Source organism: Muntiacus reevesi, chromosome 7 (genome assembly GCF_963930625.1).
Source record: "Muntiacus reevesi chromosome 7, mMunRee1.1, whole genome shotgun sequence".
NCBI lineage: Eukaryota > Metazoa > Chordata > Mammalia > Artiodactyla > Cervidae > Muntiacus > Muntiacus reevesi.
In genome coordinates this window covers 7,716,487-7,738,555 of record NC_089255.1, presented here as the reverse complement: position 1 = coordinate 7,738,555, position 22,069 = coordinate 7,716,487, and the positions used below count along the sequence as shown (strand labels likewise).

General features: G+C 42.4%; 1 protein-coding gene across 1 annotated transcript in view; it reads right to left on the bottom strand.

Annotated features, from left to right (window-relative positions):
• SV2C (synaptic vesicle glycoprotein 2C) overlaps nt 1–22,069 on the bottom strand; it is a 215,151-nt gene that overhangs the window by 9,825 nt on the left and 183,257 nt on the right. Inside the window, exons 9-12 of the mRNA XM_065941270.1 lie at nt 17,676–17,834; nt 14,646–14,779; nt 12,963–13,166; nt 12,324–12,483 (exon numbers count right to left, since the gene is read on the bottom strand). Of these exons, the coding sequence (XP_065797342.1) occupies nt 12,324–12,483; nt 12,963–13,166; nt 14,646–14,779; nt 17,676–17,834 (657 nt within the window). The remainder of the gene's footprint in view (nt 1–12,323; nt 12,484–12,962; nt 13,167–14,645; nt 14,780–17,675; nt 17,835–22,069) is intronic.

The window sequence follows — 22,069 nt, the reverse complement described above, 5'->3', positions numbered from 1 at the left end:
GGAAAACAGGAACTTCTCGAGAAGAGGGTAAGCTCATTGTGCATTCTTCCTTTTTCTTTTTGGTTTGTTTTTAAAGAAAGAGACTAGCAATAGCAGCAACCACCAGAGAGAGAGGAGATTTAATGTACTGATTACTATTTTCAAATGACGTTGCTTGAAGGTTACATGTTGGGTACCACAGAATGCTTAAGTAGAATGACACCATCATCTTCAGCTTTCCCTAGCTCCATGGAGATGCCATGGGGCCAAACTGCCTTTTTTTTTTTTTAAATTAAAAGATTTTTTGGAGCAGTTTTAGGGCTGCAAAAATTGAGCGGAAAAAAAGAGAATTTCCATATCATCCCTCGCCTCGCACCCCTATTGTTAATGTCTCAGTGTGGTTAACTTTTTATAATTCATGAGTGCATGCATGCTCAGTTGCCAGTTGTGTCCGATTCCACGTGACCTCATGGACTAGGTCCACCAGACTCCTCTGTCCATTTTCTAGGCAAGAATACTGGATTGGGTTGCAATGCTTTTCTCCAGGGGACCTTCCCAAACCAGGGATCAAACCCGTGTCTCCTGTGTGTCCTGCATTGGCAGGCAGATTCTCCACCACTGAGCCACCTTGGAAGCTCCTTGTTACAACTGATGAGCCAAAATTAATATATTATTATGAATTAAAGTCCATAGTTTACATTAGAGTTCACTGGGTTGTATATTTTATGGGCTTTGACAAATGTATAATGACATATATCCACCATTACAGCATCATGCAGAATAACAGTTTCAATGCTCCAGAAATCTGGGCAACCTCTGATCCTTTAACTATCTCCATAGTTTTGTCTTTTCAGGAATGTCATATAATTCAAATTATATAGCATGCAGCCTTTTCAGATTAGCTTCTTCCACTTTTTTTTTAAAAAAAAACTACATTTTAGTTTCTAGATTCTAGAAGTATAAATTACCCAATACATCTTATGGTAGTGAGATAAGCTGTATTGTTCTGAGGAAAATGGCTGGCGTGTGTGTTGCTGATAAGTGGACGGGAAACATTCTGTATGAAGAAGTCTCTTGATGCTGAAACTGCAGAGTAAGCCAGGGAGAATTTGCATTGGGGCTAAAGTAACCACATTTTGCCAAGCTATCAAACTCTGGCACAACTCAGAACAGGGTATAAAATACAGGCAGCTATCTCCTTTTATTACTGAAACTCTAACAGGGGAATAGATGACTTCCTGAGATCTCAGAGCAGCACTGAGAGAGACGTGTCAGGAGCATCTGGCATCTGAAGCCTCTAAATAAGATGGTCAAATTCTTATCTCCTAAGAATCTCCGCGTCCATTTATCAAGCAAAGGCAGTTGTTTAGATGACAATCTGGTGTGGCTACAAAGCACACAGCCTCCTTAAATTAGGGTTGGCACTCCAGAAAACACGACTGTGTTAAGGTAAGTTATTTCTTCAAATACTTGAAGCTGGAGGGTGTGATCTTCTACACACAGCAGACACAGCTATATTAGAAAAGTCATTCTCAAAGTGGCTCTCCCTTGGGACTATCTGTGTATAAGTAAACAAGCGTTTTATTAGTTCATCTGTTCTTATTTAAACGAACCCTTGAACTTCCACAAACACCCCAAGCACAAGTAACCTTGTGCTCAGGTCCTTGGAGGGTGGTGTTACGTAGTTAGAATAGGGAAAAGGTGTTCAAAATACCGGTGGCTAAAAGACAAAGAAAGGAAAAAGCCCACGAAAATAGAACAAAGAAAGGTCCGAGGACCAGAGTGAGGCCCTCAGGTGAAGCAAACAGCCCTCCTGGCTAGCCCAGTTTACATAGGGCAGGCTCAGGGGGAGGAAAAACATATAAAAAGAGGAGCCAAAATTGAGCCTTTGGCTTCTCTTCTCTTTGCCTCTTTTGGGTAGGCCCACCCTCATGCCTTGAGGATATATTTTCCTTTGCTTGCCAAATAAAACTGTGTCGGACATGACTGCAATTCTTCCAGAAATATCTGCACTTTTGAATTGGTTTCGATTTACTGTTATGTACTAATGGAACCTACAAAAGAAAAACATCCACTCCACCTCTCCAACAAATGGTTTTCGTTTCTGAATTCCCTTTAGTATCCAATCATATCCATATTTTTGCAAATCACAGGATTTGTACAGCTTTCCTTTTCTGCATTCCCCCAATCATTCATAAAGCTCATTGTCCCAGGTTATTAGTGTTTTGTTTAAAATGAAATGATTTAGCACAGAACCATTATTTCTGTAACCATAACACTGGATAATTAGAGCTTTCCAAATTTGGGGGAACATAAACGAGATTGTGACGAACACCTTACATATATGTGTGCATGCTAAGTCACTTCAGTCATGTGTGACTCTTTGTGACCCTATGTAGCCTGTCAGGCTCCTCTGTCCATGGGATTCTCTAGGCAAGTATACTGGAGTGGGTTTCCACTTCCTTCTCCAGGGATCGAACCCGCGTCTCTTGTGTCTCCTGCATCAGCAGGCGGGTTCTTTATCGCTAGTGCCACCTGGGAAGCCCCCTTCACATACAGGATCTTCTTTGTTTGGATGTGTTCAGTAGGAAATATCACACCGTACAACACAGCCAAGAGAACACGCTCATGATATGGCGTGGGGAGATGGAGGACAAGGCACATCATGGTGCCCGGGGGAGGCCACTCCAAAGGCTTTGCATGACCTCTTCTCTTGCCTTCTCCCTGCACCTGATGCCTTCTTTTATGCTGCTTTGCAAGCTCATTTCACCAGAGGCAGTCAGTTTCTCATCTAATGTGCATCATTTCCTTTCCTTCCAGCTATTAGCTGGACTCTGGGCAGCCGTGAAAGCTCTCCCTGCTGGACTGGCCTCCTTCCTGCTCCCCTCCTAAACCTCAGGGCTCTCCCTTTGGGGTTTAGCCTTATTTAGGTCCTGGCTACATCTCTAGGGTGGGGCTGTGGAACCTTCTACATTGACTCATCACAACTTCTTTCAGGACTGGCACAAGGATGCAAAGGATGCTTGTGAAATGAACTAAGGAATTTTCTGATATCTTCAAAATACACTGGAAGTATATTTCTGTAATGGGCATGAAAAAAAAAAAAACTGAAGTAAAGTTAATTTACAATGCTGTATTAGTTTTTGGTGAACAGCAAAGTGATTCAATTTTATATATATGCACGTGCATATGTGTGTATACATACACACACACGTATTCTTTTCCATTATGGTTTACTACAGGATACTGAATATAACTCCCTGTGTGATACAGCAGGACTTTGTTGTTTATTTTATATACAGTAGTCTATGTCTACTGGGCTTCTCTGGTGGCTCAGACAGTGACGAATCTGCCTGCAATGCAGGAGACCTTGGTTCAATCCCTGTGTTGGGAAGATCCCGTGAAGGAGGGAATGGCAACCCACTCCAGTGTTCTTGCCTGGAGAATTCCACACACAGAGGAGCCTGGTGGGTTACAGTCCATGGGGTCGCATAGAGTTGGACACAACTGAGTGACTAACACACCTGGATCTACTAATCCCAATGGGCATTTTAATGGCCATTAGTTGGTCCATGTTTGTTTATTGATGCCAGACTATCACCTTGCTTTTGCGGAAGAAAAAAATCCAAGTTTCACATTCTGAAATCAGGAGAGACTGAATTCAACTGCTTTCTAGTTTTCAAAGGGAGAGAAAATCTGTCTCATCTAAGCAGTAAGTGTAGGTGTGTGGTGTGTGTATGAGTCGTCCTTAACTTAGAGGATGGCATCCTATATCACCGCAAGCAGGGCCTTCCTTACAAACAAGTGGAGGACTTCCCTGCAGCTGTAAACCTGAAGGAATCCCTGGGCCCAAAGTGGGCCTCCATCTCCCTCCCAGTCTACAATCACCAAGGGTTGTACTATTGCTTGTTCCTGTTTAAATGCAAATATATTCACAGACAGTTCATAATGGAAGCCTTTGTGTCTTATCATTTATCTGATAAACCTCAGCTAGGAAGTGAGTCCCTGGGCCAGGGTAAATAATGACAATGAAAGTGAGCCCTGGGAGGCAACCTGGAGTTCATCTAAGGCCATAGTTGATGGACACGTCTGTACACCCCCAAATACCAGGTAAGTTTCTTAGAAACTGATCCCCAGGGCCCCACCCAGACCTAATGGGAGGTCACAGGCCAGGTTTACGGGTGCTGAGAGCCACAGTAGACATCATACATCTGGGTTGTAACACAGACACTCCCAAAAAAGTTATTGAGTAAATAAATGAACAATATTAAAATTCATACTGAGATGGATAGACATATTTTTCTTATTCTTCCTCTTAAATATAGCTAAAAGTCCTCAATGTCATAAAACAAACCTAAGATTACTCCGGAAGATAAAGAAAAATGGCAGAGCTGCTACAGACCTGGGTAATGGTGAGTTCCTGCATTTTCTTTTTGCTTCATAGATCTGAGACTTGGAACTTAAGAAGCTGGCAAAAAGAAATACCAACAGGTACAGATTTAAGTAACACCCGAACCAAAGCCTGCTCTCTCTACCCAAAGGGCCAGGATAGAGGCATCCTAGCAAGACAGAAAAGATTTAGATGATAACCTCTCTTCTCCAACCAAATACCAGAAAAAAAAACTGTAACTCAACTGCCAGCCACACCAACAAAGGTCGAGTGGAGAACCTAGACTTCCACCCACATGGACCTGTAATGAGGGGCCTTAACATCACCACTGTGGTGGTGTGGGGGGGGGGACGCTAAGTAGGAAGCTAGGATTTTCACCCCTCCTGGCCAGTAATGAGCTTGTCTCTTCTTTCCCTTCACAGTAGCAATAATCATGAGGGGAGCCTGGACTCCCACCCCTGTGCAGCAGGAATGAGGACACCCTTTCTTGGGTGCCAGTGGAGGTTGAATGGGAGCCTGGACATCTACTTCCAGGCAGAAATGGGTGGCATCCCTTCTCCCACAAGAGAGGTGTCTGGGGAAGCCAACCAAAACTTAAATAAGATCAGAAGCCTCAGAACATAATATGAAAATGACTGCTTTCAATTGAATACTACTTGTCATCTGAATAGCCAGGAAGATCTCAAATAGAAAGCGACAATAAAGAGATGTCAACATTGAGATGATGGAGATGTTAGCATTATCTGATGAAGATTTTAAAGCCATCATGATAAGAAGGCTTCAGCAGGCAATTATGAGGGCTTCCCTGATGACTCAGATGGTAAAGAATCTGCCAATAATGCAGGAGACCTGGGTTCAATCCCTGGGTATTATAAACATGCTTGAAATTCTTGAACACACTTGAAATATAGAACACATCATCAAAAAATAGAAAAGATAGAAAGTCTCAGGAAAGAAACGGAAGGCATAAAGAAGAACCAAACTGAAATTTTATAAATGAAAAATACAATAACTTAAATAAAAATCTTAGTGATCAGGCTCAACAGCAGAATGAAGGAGAGAAGTGAAAGAATCAGTAAATTGAAGGTAAAACAATAGAAATCCAGTTTGAAAAACAGAAAATAGACTTAAAAAAAGAGCATCAGCAACCTGTAAGACCATAAGAAGAGATCTAATACTTATGTCACTGGAGTCCAAGAAGAAGAGAAAGTATTCAAATCAATAATGGCTGAAATTTGAAATAATGGTCCACAAATTTGGCAAGAGACACATATCTATAAATCCAAGAAGCTGAAGGAATCCCAAATGTGATAACCAAAGAAATCCACAACAAGGCAAAGGAAAAAAACCTTGAAAGCAGCCAGAGGAAGCACTTTACCTATAGGGAGAAACAGTTAGGTTACTAGATTCCCCCCTCCAAAAATGTTGCACCTGTTTTTAGAATTTCCACAACAGTCTCTGAGCAGTAATTTCACCATCACCCCTTCCAGTTAACACTGAGTTTTTATCAGTCTTTAAAACCTTGGCTTTTCTGCATAATAAAAGAAAATTATATATTACCGTTGCTTTAATTTGAGGGCTTCCGAGTTTGCTTCAAGATGGGGCTGGTCTCCAAAGAAACTAACCAAATGATGAGAAGTTTGTAACTTTCAGCCTATCCCACCCCACCTTAGGGAGGGGAGAGAGGCTGAAGATTGAGTTCATTTACAAGTGTCGAATGATTTAATCAATCAAGCTCACATAATGAACTCCTAGTAAATCTAGAGAGCTTTCAGATTGGTGAATGCATACACATTCTGGCAGGGTAGTGCACCCCCAACTCCAGGATGACATAAGCTCCTGTACTCAGGAGTCTTCTGGACCTTACCCTATGTACAGACATAGCTCATTTTACTGTACATCATTTTATTATACTTGAAAGATACTGTGTTTTTTTTTAACAAATTGACCATTTGTGGCAACTCTGGGTCTAGCAAGTCTATCAGCATCATTTTCCCAGCAGTATTTGGTCACTTCATGTCTCTGGGTCACATTTTGGTAATGCTCACCAAATATTTCCATTACTAGTATATCTGTTATGGTGATCTGTAATTGAAACTTAGCAGGACTCTGTGGGGCTCCTGAAGCCTTTCTGTGTCCCCCATTCCTTGTTTGTAGGGAATAGACTCCAGCCTCCATGAGGCCTCAGGAGTCCCAGGGGCAGACTCAAACTATTGCTAATCTGGGAGGGGAAGGGATGCTGAGACAAGGGAAGAGCCAAGAAACAATAGTGCAGGCTTGGGGCAGGGTCCTGATTCTACCTCAAGGGATACCCATAAAAATATCTTTAGGGCTTTCCAGGTATGCAGTGGTAAAGAGCCCACCTGCCAACGCATGAGACGCAAGAGACTAGGGTTGGATCCCTAGGTCAGGAAGGTCCTTTGGAGGACGAAATGGCAACCCACTCCAGTATTCTTGCTTGGAAAACTCCATGGACAGAGGAGCCTGGTGGGCTATGGTCCATGGGGTTGCAAAGAGTAGGACAGACTGAACACAGAGAACTAAAACCCCCAACAAATGGCAGATGTCAGCATTCTTCGTTCCAGATTAAAGGACCCAGAGAAGCTCTTCAAGGAGACCACCTGAGGCCAGAACTCATTAGATTACCTGAAACCAGAGAATAGATGCATGTGTGTGTATGGCTGAGTCCCTTCACTACTCACCTGAAACTATTGCAGCATTGTTACAGGGCTATACCCCAATACAAATGTTTTGGTGTTTAAAAAAAAAACTAGAATAAAGGAGTGTAGGCCCTAATCACATACTCCAATCTTATTGGCAGCCATGCCCTTGAACTATAATAACTTGCTATAATAATTCCTCACCAAATCTCCTGGGGTTGGGACACAGTTTTCAAGGGCAAGAGCCTGTGTGTCCCTCCTTGTCTTGGCAAAGCAATAAACCTATATTCTTTCCTACTTCACCCAAAACTCTGTCTTGGGAGATTTGATAAGGCACCGGTGCACAAAGGCTGAATTTTGGCATTACCAGAAGAGAGCAAGTGATTGGAGGCTGGCGCTGAGAATCAGGGACACAGGGCTGGAGATTAAGCTCTATAAAATCTCTTGAACAGCAAGATTTGGTGAGCTTCCAGGTGGGTGAATGCACAGAAGTACTGGGAAGGGGGTGGGCTGGGATGAAGCACAAAGCGTCGTGCTCCTCCTGTTATTAACACCTTGCCCAGTGTAGACATCTCTTCTGTCTGGCTGCTCCTGAGCTGTAATCTCTTATAATGAATCAGTAAAGGCAAGGAGATGTTTCCTTGAGTTCTGTGAGCCATTCTGCCAAGCTATCAAACCTGAGGAGGGGGTCATGAGAACGCCAATGTGTAGCCAGCTGGTCAGATGTACAGGAGATAATCTGACTTGTGTTTGGTGTCTGAAGTGAAGGCACTCTTGTGGGAATGGAGTTTTTAACCTGTGGAATCTGATGCTACCTCCAGGTGTGTGTGTGTGTGTGTGTGTGTGCATGTGTGTGTGTGCGCGTGCATGCGTGTACTCGCACGCATGCTAGTCACTCAGTCGTGTCCAATTCTTTGCCACCCCATGGACTGTAGCCCGCCAAGCTCCTGTGTCCATGGAATTCTAGGCAAGAATACTGGAGTGGGTTGCCATTCTCTGCCCCATGGTAGATTATATCAGAACTGAGTTACATTTTAGAACATCCAGTTGGTGTCTATTGGGAATTAAAGAATTACCCGGTATTGGGGAAAAAAATAGCTCCATGTTTGGCGGCCAAAAGTAAAATATTGAGCATGGAGGGAAAAAAAAAAACCAATTTTTCCTTTCAAAGTGTTTCCAGTGACTGTTCAGCTTTATTTTTTCAGGCACAGAAAAAGCGCTGCTCAATAAGTACACACAATTTTAATTTCAACATTTCCTGCCTCTTTGTGAAACAATTTAGGGTAGCTTATAAAAGACAAAGGGTTTCCCCAGTGGCTCAGCAGTAAAGAATCTGTCTGCAATGCAGGAGCCACAGGAGATGTGGGTTTGATCCCTGGGTCAGGAAGATGCCCTGGATAAAGGCAAGGCAACCCACTCCAGTATTCTTGCCTGGGAAATTCCATAGACAGAGGAGCCTGGTGGACTATAGTCCATAGGGTTGCAAGGAGTGGGACACAAATTAAGTGACTTAGCATGCATGCAGGCATAAAAGACAAAACTAATAATATAGGAATACGAGAGTGCAAATCAAGATGAGGAGGAGCAAAGCAAATATCTGGGCCCTGGAGATGTGACACTGACACAGACACTCCTGTCTCTTGACGCACAGCAGGGAAGGGAATGTGAGGAATGACTAATTTTTATCACATGAAGTGAAGAGACAGAGCGCCTCTCTAGAGCAGGTCCTGAAACGCCCTGCAGATTCAGCGGCAAGCTCTATAGAGATGACGGTGCTTTCACATGAATGCAAATGTAACCCCTGCCAAGGGTCAGAGGTATGACATCACAGATCAAGTCCATACTGCGGGTGACAAGTGTGGCTTTCAAGGGTTGCAACTTTCATAGCACTTAGATTATATCCTAAGTTATGTTCCCCGAATAGAATCATTTGCCCTGGGATTCTGATAGGAGTTGGCTATTAAATGGCTCAAGAGGCTACTTTTTAGTCTGGCGTCTGGAATCAGAGTGTTCTTTTCTGATCATTAAGGACAGATTCTAGAAACTGGGCAAGGATCTGACAGTGCTAAAGTTCTGGTATGAAACAATTATAGCCTCTAACCAGAAGTGTTTGTCAGGATGTATTCTATCCACCTTCCACAGGGAGAGGAAGTCAGAGGGTACCACACACAAAACACTTGGAGTTTACCTCTAGCAGCTGAGCCTCAGTTCAGTGCGAGCCCTCCCATGAGACCCAGAGGAACGCAGCAGATATAGGAGAGAAGGTTTTAGCCTGAAACAGCGTAGATTGTGCCAGCTAATTCATTACGGTGCCACCAATGCAGTTCTGGCAGATGAGTTATCTCTCCATCATTTAAGAAAGTGACTTCCTGTATGTTATCTGGTAACATCAACTTAAGTGGTGAATATTTGCTAGCAGCAGCATTGTCAAGGTGAGGATGCACTTTGCCAATTTCTGAGTCCTGGTCCAGCTGCCATGCTCTGAAATGCATTTCCGTTTCACTGCTCCAGTAACTGAAAGTAAGAGGGATAATATGGCAGGCTGGTGCCCAGGACGAGCAGGACTCCTCCGAAGCTGACTTTTAGCACAGCCATGCCAAGCCTTCCTGAGACTGCTCACTGGTGGCCTGGAACACTTCCACCCAACTGGTCTTCCTTCTTCACTCTTTCACGGGGCTCAGGCTTGCATTGTGGCCAGACTACATCTCTTTCCCTGTTTTCTCTCAAAACTTGCATTTCCTCTAACAAAATCTGTGCATGTTTAATCCCATTTTGTCTGCTGCTTCTCAGAGATCCTGAACTAATACACAGAGCAATTTCTATCTTTATCTCGCTAGATGTTTAATCTTTCTGAGACCAGGAACACAGCAGGTCCATGATTCTCACGGACGACCTGCCCAGTTCATGGTGTTTGTTTTTAAGCCAGGTTCCTGCCACAGGAGAGTACTCACCCTTCATCCTTTCATTCTAGAGCAGAGGGATAAGGGGCTGATTCATCTAAAATAGTATCAAACTTTTATAATGCAAAATTAAAGGTCTCGGTCTATGAAATAACTTTGCTTTAACATGGAGGGGCTTAGTTTAAATGTCTAGTTTAATCCATATCTGGACCCAGTTTACAGAATGAGCAAGAAAGAAAGCTACAGAGTCTTGATCTTGCCTTGGCAGCACCCTCATCCAAGATCCATGATATCCATCCCAGGGCCTTGCCCACAAAAGAGAACTACTGTTGGTTGAAAGAAGGAAGGAGATGTTAGACATGGGTCTCATGGTCTCTTTCAGAGCCTAAGTCATCAACAGGAGGTTACTGATTAGAATATCTGATAAGGAGAAGTCCACCAGAGTTCCCAATGTTCTGCAGGGAGATGGATACAGGAGGATATATAGGGTTCCTGTAAGGTTGGTAATAGAAATTCATGGAGAAGAAATATAAATTAAAGAATGTAGTGTGCAGCGAATGTACCCCATTGTGGTCAATAAATAAAAGGAGGGACTTGGGATCAGTTGAAAACTGATATCCCAAATGTCTCTACACTGTCCTAGGAAAAACTCTCCTCCGCCTCAAAGTCCAGAGAATCCTGACTCCATGCTCTAGCAGACAGGGCTCCACGGTGACAGAAGGCACAAAATAAAAGGCAAAGGCCATTTGTCTTCACGTGTGGCAAACAGCAAAACAGGGCTTCTATTCTTTTCATGAATCGGCTGCTGAAGCTCCACCCAAAGCCCTGCTGTCCAGTCCTTTTTATGATATGAAGTGCAGTCTGTATGCTTCCATTTTGGGAACAGATGCATAATTTTATTCTAATGGTGATCTTTTTGTGGTCACTGGAAATGTGTTGGGCTTCCCTTCAACAGACCAGGAAGGTCAAGAGGTGTGTTGTGGAGACCTGTCTGTGTTGCCTTAACGCAAAGTTCATCTAGGCATTTGCAAACATGAGGTAAAGACCCTCTCAGGACTGATGAGGGGTCCGCAGAGGCTCTTGCAGCTGATCCCTCCCTGCTTCACTACAGCTTCTCAGAGCCAGCAGGCTAAGTCATGGTCACAGTTAACTCCCTTCACTGGCTTCATCGCCCAAGGAACTCCTGCTAGCAACTATATTCCCCCACATGTTCTTTTTAAAATATATGAGTAGATGTAGAAAATAAATAAGCTGCAAGGACATATTGCATAACATGTGGAATATAGCCAATATCTTCTAATAACTATAAATGGCTACAACCTTTACAAGTTGTGAGTCACTGTGTTGTACATCTGAAACTTATATATATTGAACATCAACTATGCCTCGAAAAAAAAATCAGGTTTAAAAAAAAAAAAACTTCAGAGCTTCCTTGGTGGCTCAGTGGTAAAGAATCCAGCTACCAATGCAGGAGACATGGGTTCAATCCCTGATCTGGGAAGATCCCGCATGCATCAGAGCAAGTAAGCCCAGGTGTCACGACTGTTGAGCCTGTGCTTGAGAGCCCGGGAACAGTGGCTACTTACCAAACCCATGTGCTGCTATGCTGAAGCCTGCGTGCCCTAAGCCCACACTCCCCAACAAGAGAAGCCTCCGCAATGAGAAGCTGGGGCACTGCAGCTAGAGAGTAGCCCCCACTGCCCGTAATTAGACAAAAGCCTGCAACAAAGACCCAGCACAGCCAAAATATACAAAAATAAAAAATCTTCAAAGTGTTACTTCAGTGTGTTATTAATGTCTAATAAATTAAATACTTATGTACACTCAAAAGCCTTCACAGTTCCTAGGCAAGCCTGATTTTCCCATACCACATTACAGTTAAATGTAATTATAATATTTAGTATATCTATTTAATGCTAGTACTGAATATATGTTTAACTATATAATACACATATTACATATAATTAACTATATAATACATATATTGCTATAAAAATATCTAGCTGTAAATAAAATCTAGCTGTAAAGATCTGGGAACAACTTCCATTGTAACTATTCCAACGTAATATTTAGCACTGAATTCATGATTGTCCCTTCTCAGCAATCATCTTGAATCCCCAGGAATGTTTTCAAACTGTGAAACTAATCTACAAACTGTTTTCAAAGTAATAACATTTTTATGATACTGAGTGTAATAGTCAATGAAGAAGAAATCATGTTTGGCCTTATTTAAAAAATGAAGAATAAATGAAAGATATGAACAGAACCTATAACTTCATAAGCCAGATATTTTTCTTTGGATTTTTGCTCTGGGGAGGACATGACAGTTTGGATGATTTTCACTGGTCCGATGGGGCTCAGAGCACCTCTCGCTGGAGGCCCATTTCAACATACCTCCGATCTGTAGGGTACAGCTCCACGGTGACCACATCTAGAGAGTTCCAGGCTGAGATGGTCAACCCATTGTATAGACACAGCATGCCTATCATCATGGATTCACTGGTGCCAAACCAAAGGAAGAAACAACTGATCCCCGAAAGCACCATAGAGCCACCTGCCAAAGTAGCAGACAAAAGGTGGGGGTGTTTCCCGTCATCTCAGTAGAGCAAGGACCCCTGGTTCTCCGAGATCTCACAGTAAAACTGAATCCCAAGAGGAATCTGCAGCCTGGGTTCAAAAAGCTCAGCTACAGGGCTATTTATCTGTATATAAGCTTTACCTCTCAACTACCTTCTGAACACAGCAAGCATGAAACACAGATCACCAATTAATCAGCTACCTGAGTAGAAAAATAGACATTAGTCACACATAATTAGTTTTTCAGTCTGTTAACACACAGAAGTGGTTCAAATGAGATGTAATTGGACTTTTTTTTTTTTTAACTAAAATTTAGTCTTAATGAAAGGTCTTAAGAGATTTCTCCTCATTTCTGCGGGATGCAAATCCTAGGGGGGGTGGGGAGGATAGCAGGAGACAGGCTCCCTCTAGATCGCAAGGGCAGCTCCTATGTGTTACATGAAACCAAGCACATACCTAGCATCGTTAAGCGCCCAATTCTGTCCATCAGGAGAGCAGACACGATGTTCCCTGGCAACACTGCCAATGTCCCCAGGAAGTTGACAAAATAAATCCAGTAGGCACTATAGTCATCATCAAAGGTAAACTGGCATCCTGTCTTATTGTACAAAAATGTGCTGTTTTGAAATCTGCAGTTAATGAATTTATATGGCTCAAAATCTGTGGACACAAAGAAAGACAGTTCAGTGCATCAGACTGGCCCACCAGTATGAGAAAGCTTGCCAAGAATTCAGGAAAAAACCATGGTATTGGAAGCTCCTTGAGGGTTTCAGAGCTGGCCAAGGTACAGGGTCTAGTCAAGGACCCTGGGTTACAGGGTCCCAAAGCAGCTGAAGGAAGGAATACCTTTATTACATAAAGGAATAAATTGAGTTCAATTATCTTCTGATTTCTTACAGTTGGTCATTGCTAATTATATTGCTTGCTGACTCCTTTATGATGTTACTTTGTTCTAATTATCATGTTACATAAGGACTATCATTAGAGTACTAATAGCTTTTATACTACAATGACAAAAATAATTTGTTCCAAAATGTGCACAAATCAGCCTTACTACTGCCATTTTATAGGGCTCTGAGGCAGTGAGAAGAAATAGGACTTTCCTTGGGTCCTTGAGGCTGAATTTGCAAGTGAAGGTTTAGTGGAGGAACCAGAATCGGTCTCGTTGGACAGTCACCAGCATTCACTGTTGATTTTTGTCCTGAACTTGGATTTAGCCAAAAGGAGTTGCAGATGATGACGGGTTCTGCTACAAGGTAATGAGGATCAAAACAGTTATCCTCACTGATCAAAATCGGCCTAAAAAGCTGGTCTTCTGAGGTTGAATGGGTTGGAAGACAGTGCGAGATCACTGTTTAAACAAACCCCGAGAACCCTGACCCCATTCTCACTTGCAGCTAGGCAGAAGTAGCTCCTGTCTGGGGACCAAGAAGGCAGGGCTGGTAACAAAGTGGCGCTGGTCCTTCTGCCGGTGTTCGGTCATTATTTTGACCTCATGGGACAGATGGACCAACAGGATAGTGCATGGGCTGTGCCATCAGATGAGCCGGGGCTCATATGTCAGCTGTCACCAGCTGTACAACTGTGGCCAAATTACTGCATTTTTTGAAGCTTCAGCTATTGTGAAAATTAAACAAGACAACGAGTGTCTAATAACCTGAGGTAGGAACCAGCATACAGTCAGGGTTCAGTCAATGTTTGTTTCCTTCCTCTTTTTTCCTGGGGAGTTTCCCAGACTCCATTAAATTGATTGAATTAAAAGACTATATGTGATTGAGCATGTACTGTCCATCTCTGTAGACTGTAGTTCAGGCCAGCTCACTTAAGTTATCAACAGATTTTGAAATCAAGTCTATCAAGTGACTACAAGTTAATTCTCTGCTTTAAAAATTATTCACCACAGGACTATTTTTTTCACCAACTTTGAACTCAGTCTGTTCCATCTGCATTAAATCTGACAATAACAGTCACTACAAGCTCAGCTTTGATCCAACCTGATGGGGGGAGTTTGTTCATTTGTACTTCAATCTTCACTTCCCCATAAGCGTCTGCCCACATCTATCACCAAATAGGTATCACGTTTCTGCCAAGAACTAGGGCTGTGAAGAGGATCCAGGCAGGGTTAAGTGGCAAACTTACCTGTTTTGTTAAAAACAGTTTCAATAAATGTGCAGTTCTTGAAGTAGGTGTTGACTGAAGTCACATCCTCAAAGGTGCAGGACTTAAAAACTGAATTTTTGAAAGTTATGGATTTGAACCTGATCCCTGCGAATCTGTCCAGCATAGACAAAAAATTTGTGTCAATGAGTGTATCTATCAGGGTTCAAAGTTAAGTCAAACAGATTTAGAGATGTGATGTTCCACTACGGGCTATGCTAAATCGCTTCAGTCATGTCCAACTCTGCAACACTATGGTCTGTAGCCCACCAGGCTGCTCTGTCCATGGGACGCTCCAGGAGAGAATACTGAAGAGGGTTACCTGAGGTTCCACTATGGACTCTCTTAATTAAAAAGGACAGTGGCTTCTGGATTTTCTAAACTCTTAGCTTTCCCCCCTCTTCCTCATGGAGCCTGTCCTTTTGGCTACCTCATTGTTCCCCAATATTATTTTCCACCAGAAAAAGAGATGGCATCCAAAATAGCTTCATGTAGCTTTCAGCAATGTTGGTAAAAGGGTGTTTGTGGGGTATACAGTTGAAGGCATTGAGTTTGGAGATTATCTGTGGCTACTGATTCTTTGTTTTGTAATCCTATCCTCCCTCTTGCTCCTTCACATAGCCCTTTATTTGAAACTTCTCTACTTGGGGTTATAGCTCTAACTTGAGCATGCGCTCCCATGCTTCCTTTTAATGAATGTCTACTTCCCAAGCTGATAACCCAAAGGTTCTTTATTCTAGTGTAGCGACTTCCAATTATCTTGAAGAGAGGATGGGAGAATCACTTATGTGAAGAATGATTATCTCAAGGGTCAAGAAACTCATAGCTCACAGTCGTTTCCAAGAATGTTTTTCTTCTCGGCGCCAAGAGGTATTCCTCAAACCAAGCTGAATGACATAGCTCAGCCTACTTTTGGAAATGGTAGAATGATGAAACTTGCTCCAATTCATTTTTGGGTGATGCAAGAGGGAAGGGAGAGATGATAATAGGCACAATCATTCTGACATCTTAGAAGAGTTTATGGTTTGGATATTAAGTGTTGATAAAGACCCTTGGGAGACATGTATACATATCCATCAATGTGTCTTGGTAATTTATTAAGAGACTGTGAATGTATCCTTCACCAGTTATTGAGAGGAGATGCTTGCTCAACTGGGGAAGAAGTTAATACACCAACTACCAGTGTTATTAGGGCAGAAAGGGACCAATCCTCCTAGGCAAGGAAGATGACTTAAAAATAATTCACCATTGAGATTTTAAAAATCGTCCTCGCTCTAATGCCAGACTGCATTTGTCAGCTCAGAATGCACTAAGTGCCTATGAGACCAACCTCCTTAAAAAATTCACCCCCTACTCTAGGAGTTCAGAGTAAAATCACCTAAGCCATAAATCTATCTACAGAAGGAGGGTAAATCACAGCACATTTTAAGAAGATCGCTAATTTTTTGAAATGAAACTGCATTTGGAAAGGGGAAACAATTATTTTTTTTTTCAGTGGATGCTATCTGCATTGAATACACATGGAGAACAATTCAAAATGTTCAAAAAGGAAAAAACAAGTCTTTTCCCTCCCATCCTCAAGCTATCCGGTTCTTTTCCCAGCGAGGAGGGCGGTTGTCATGTTCTTGTGTGCTCCTCGGGGAGCACTCAGCGTACAGGGTGCTAGCAAAGAGGACACTGTTCCACACCTTGCCTTGTTCTGAGTCTACTTCAGAGGTCACTCCTTATGAGCACATAAAGAATTGCCATCTTAGAATGCTGAATAGGAAAACTACTTTTAAAAAATGAGTGAGTTAGTGGTATTTCAAATTTCTGTGAAAGACAAAAACAATTTTTTTCTAACACCTTCAAAAATAAACTTATAGGCTTTACAAGGATTTTAATGTTATTAAAATTATTAATCATTATATTGCCAAAGTAAAAAATTTCTCCATGATTGGCCAGCTTAGAACCTTTTTAAAAAAATATGACATACTAGAAATTTCTAATGAGATTACAATAATTTTTAAATAATGAGGTCAATTTTCAACCTAGAATTATAGAGCACTTGACTCCAAGATTTCTGTGGAAAAACAAGTACAGGTTCAAGTCAGTATGTTATGAGGGAGAGTAAAGGTGATGCTCTGTGGATAAGGCCTCCCAGTGAATTGCCAATTCATACAGTTACCTCCTAGTTGTAACTCTCCTTTTCATTACACAAACCATAAGCATCCCAGAGAATTATTTTTCATCTTTCCAAACTGGTTTTTGCCCAGAGAAACTTTTGTCAATTATGTTAGATTTTAACTTTGATCTCTTTTTAAATTGGGAGAATTTCCTAAGAATGATGTAAACCAACAGAAACTTATACCAGCAACCATTTGCTCACATAACAAATAATGGGTAGAAACGAGGGTCTTGTCTGCCCCTTTCCATCTCTGAAAAGATAAACCATGACCATTTCTTGAATCAGTTCTCCCTCATCACGAGGAGTTCCACATGCCATACTCAAAAACGTCCTTTGCTAACTTATCTCCTATTGTCAAAGTCCTTAACTTTGGAAAATCATTCCCATTCTTTAACTGAAACATTCTCTGATACAACTTAACCCCAATTCTTGAACCAGCATAGTGCAGAAGAGTAGCCCCCTTTTCCAGAGACAGAAAACAGGCATGAGATTACATGTCAGATTTCCTCTTTGAGTTAAATAACGCTATAACCTGTTTTCTCATAATCTTCACTCTTCCCTTCCATAACTTATTTTGCTCGCTTCCCAAGGCCTCTCTGAATTTTCTTGTCACACCAGTCAATTCCACTTCTTTACAAACGGGAAGTAGCTCAGTTTAAGAAGTAATTTAAGTGAATTAACTGATATATGTGTATCTTTTCTTTAAAAGCCATTTGGAAGCATTTGAATTCAGTCTGAAAATGGCTACATGTACAAACTGAACACATATTTAGTGTCATGAAGGCAAATAAGAAATACATTTTTAAGATGAGGTAGGAAATTAAATGATTTAAAAGTTTCTGGACCTGCCATTGTCGCATTCCATTCCGGTAATAATCTGATTTGCCATTGTAAAGTTAATAGTTGCATCTGAAAATTTCACTTTTGGTTCATCTATGTTTTTCAACACATTCGACTGCAGATGTTTAATGACATCGGGGAACCAAACAGATAATCCGTAGTACCTGCAAAAACAAAGAAATGTGAGTTTGTAAAGGTGCTTGCTTTCAAGGTTTTTGATCATCTTTACTATCATTATTCTGAATTCTTTTTCAAGTAGTTTGTCTATTTCCTCTTCATTTTTTTTGGCTTCTGTGTTTCTAGTTTGTTCCTTCATCTGTGTAGTATTTCTCTGCCTTTTCATTATTATTTTTTTTTTAACTTACCGTGTTTGAGGTCTCCTTTTCCCAGCCTTCAGGGTTGAGCTCCTTTTGGTTTCTGTTCTCCTACGGTTGGTCCAGGGGTTTGTGTAAGCTCCGTATAGGGTGAGCTTTGTGCTGGGTTTTTTCATTTGTTTTTCCTCTGATGGGCGAGGCTGGGTGAGGTGGGACTCCTGTCCGCTGATGACTGGGTTTGTATTTTTATTTTGTTTGTTGTTTAGACGAGGCAGCCTGCAGGGTGCCTCTGGTGGTTGGGTGATGCCCGGTCTTGTATCTAAGTGGTATCCTTTGTGTGAGTTCTCACTATTTTGATACTCCCTAGGGTTAGTTCTCTGGTAGTCTAGAGTCTTGGAGTCAGTGCTCCCACTCCAAAGGCTCAGTGACCCTTTTTTAAGAATGGTTACATTTCAGGATTCCTTATCACAGAGAAACCATCTTTCCCATCACTCCGCCTGGGGCTGCTGCCGGGGCTGTGGCCACGCCGCCACCTGGAGACCCAGCGGTGCACGCTCTAGAGGTGTCTCTAAAGGCGCTGGCACTCGAGAGGCCATGACCATCTCCCTGCTCTTTTCAGAGAGGTAGGGTTCCCGGAGAAGCACTGCTAATTAGGAGTGTGCCCCACTCCCCCCACCCCCACCCCGTCCCTGAGCATTACGGGTCATCAAACAGGAATCTCATTGGCCCCTCCTCATCACAGGGCTGCAAGAATCAAGCTAGAGGGATGGCCTGGGTTTCCTTGCAGAATCCCAGGTCCGGAGTCCTTCCTTGGGGAAGAGGCATGTGTAAGACTTCCATCCTACACAGGCACACCCTGGCCCGGAGGTTTCTCCTCATCCCCTTAGGCTGCACTCAAGAGCCCCATCTCCTAGTCTCGAGCTACAAACTCCTGGCGTCCCCAAACTGTGAGGGCCTTTAGAGAATGACCTCTTTATTAATGAATGATTTTTCTTGGTTCTTTTACTACTGTGGTCCTGTTAGCCTGGGGGCATAGCCCATGCCCCCGAGGTTCAGGGTTGGGGAAAAGGCCATGTAAGTATTTATTGGAAAAGCCAGGTTATTGCCCACTTTCTACCTCTCACCTCTAGTATGTTATTCTAACAGGTTACAGCTCAGCCACGCTGCCATGATCTTCAGAGCAGTAGCCACTAACCACAGGTATGAGCAGCTAAATGTGGCCAGTCCAAATGAGACATATGTACGGGGAAAATGTAAAATTAAGTCATTAATCATATTGACTAAATGTCAAGAAATGATAATATTTTGGACAAAATTAGTGAAATAAGATATATTATTAAAGTTTGTTTTACCGGTTTCCTTTACCTTTCTTTCGCCCCTTTTAAAATGTGACTGCAAGGACATTTAAAATGAAGCATATGGCTGATATTATGTCTTCACTGGACAACATGGCTCTAAACTGGTGCTTCCCACCCAAAGCAGGGTCCCTGGACCAGCAATGTCAGCATCACCTGAAAACTTGTTAGAAATTCAGCCTCTCGGGCCTCATCCAGACCTGCTGAATCAGAAACTGTGGGCTGGAGTCCTCCAAGGAACTCTTCTGATATTCAAGTTCGAGAACCCCTGCTCTGATTTATCCCCAGTTACACTGAGCTACACAGGGGAAGAAGTGGTTATGAGAATCACTTGTGCAAATAGACAAGCTAGGTTTAAAATCCTGGCCTTGCCACTTACCAGCCACGTGATCTTGGGAAAGTTATCAAAGCATCGTTACCTGCCATCTCTAATATCAGAATGATGAGAGTAACCACCTCTCTGGTAACTGCTTGGATTAAATGGAATGCAGAATACCCAGCACATAGCGAGTGCTCAAAAGACCAAATGGTTTTTATCATCAGCATAGTCACCAGGATTCCTGAAACATCTCTGCCTAGGATTCCATAGATTCCAGCCCCTTGTCTTCACAGATCATGAAATAATTACTGCAAGGGGTGTGAGTGGTGGCCACTGAATATGAAATGACTCTGGAGGCAGCAACTCTGCAGGGCTCTCTATTCATATCCGAGGACACAAATCTTCAAAAATGACAACGATGAGGGAAGCATGACACCCGGGAACATTCATCATCAATAACATGGAGAAGTTTCTGCTAGTTTTCATTTATTCAGCCAGTGTTTACTGAATAGCCACTGAATGCTACACATTGCTTGAAGTTTCATGGACTTCATAAGGAAATCATAAAGCTTAAAATGTGGTCAATAACAGATAGGTAAACAAAATAAACCACAGCTATTATCATATAACTGTTCACATTTCAAGAGCAAGATGTTTGTTTTGTTTTGCTTTGGAGCTAGCCAGTGTTGAGCACATAGTAGGCACTTGCACGTGTCCATGCTAAGTCACTTCAGCTGTCTCCACTCTGTGCGACCCTATGGAGTGTAGCCTGCCAGGCTCCCCTGTCCATGTGATTCTCTAGACAAGAATACTGCAGTGGGATGCCATTTCCCCTCCAGAGGATCTTCCTGACCCAGGGACTGAACTTGCAACTTGTCTTCCACATTCAGTTCTGTTCAGTTGCTCAGTCAAGTCCAACTCTTTGCCACCCCATGGACTGCAGTATGCCAGGCCTCCCTGTCCATCACCAGCTCCCAGAGCTACTCAAACTCACGTCCATCGAGTTGGTGATGCCATCCAACCATCTCATCCTCTGTCGTCCCCTTCTCCTCCTGCCTTCAATCTTTCCCAGCATCAGGGTCTTTTCCAATGAGTCAGTTCTTCACATCAGGTGGCCAAAGTAAAGGAGTTTCAGCTTCAACATCAGTCCTTCCAGTGAATATTCAGGGCTGATTTCCTTTAGGATTAACTGGTTTGATTTTCTTATAGTCCAAGGGACTCTCAAGAGTCTTCTCCAACACCACAGTTCAAAAGCATCAATTCTTTGGCGCTCAGCTTTCATTATAATCCAACTCTCACATCCATACATGCCTACTGGAAAAACCGTAGCCTTGACTAGATGGACCTTTGCTGGCAAAGTAATGTCTCTGCTTTTTAATATGCCATCTAGGTTGGTCATAGCTTTTCTTCCAAGGAGCAAGTGTCTTTTAATTTCATGGCTGCAGTCACCATCTGCAGTGATTTTGGAGCCCAAGAAAATAAAGTCTTTCACTGTTTGCATTGTTTCCCCATCTATTTGCCATGAAATGGTGGGACTAGATGCCATGATCTTAAGTTTTCTGAATGTTGAGTTTTAAGTCAACTTTTTCACTCTCTTCTTTCACTTTCATCAAGAGTCTCTTTAGTTCTACGCTTTCTGCCATAAGGGTAGTGCCATCTGCATATCTGAGGTTATTGATACTGCTCCCAGCAATCTTGATTCCAGCTTGTGCTTCATTCAGCCTGGCATTTCACATGATGTACTCTGCATATAAGTTAAATAAGCACGGTGACAATATACAGCCTTGATGTACTCCTTTTCCCATTTGGAACCAGTCTACTGTTTCATGTCCAGTTCTAACTGTTGCTTCTTGACCTGCATACAGGTTTCTCAGGAGGCAGGCAAAGTGGTCTGGTATTCCCATCTCTTTCAGAATTTTCCAGTTTTTTGTGATCCACACAGCCAAAGGCTTTGGCATAGTCAATAAAGCAGAAGTAGATATTTTTCTAAAACTCTCCTGCTTTTTTGACCATCCAGCAGATGTTGGCAATTTGATCTCTGGTTCCTCTGCCTTTTCTAAAACCAGCTGGAACATCTGGAAGTTCACAGTTCACATATTGTTGGAGTTTGGCTTGGAGAATTTTGAGCATTACTTTGCTAGCATGTGAGATAAGTGCAATTGTATGGTAGTTTGAACATTCTTTGGTATTGCCTTTCTTTGGGATTGGAATGAAAACTGACCTTTTCCAGTCCTGTGGTCATTGTTGAATTTTCCAGATTTTCTGGCATATTGAGTTTAGCACTTTCACAGCATCATCTTTTAGGACAGGAAATAGCTCAACTGGAATTCCATCACCTCCACTAGCTTTGTTCCTAGTGATGCTTCCTAAGGCCTACTTGACTTTGCATCCTAGGATGTCTGGCTCTAGAT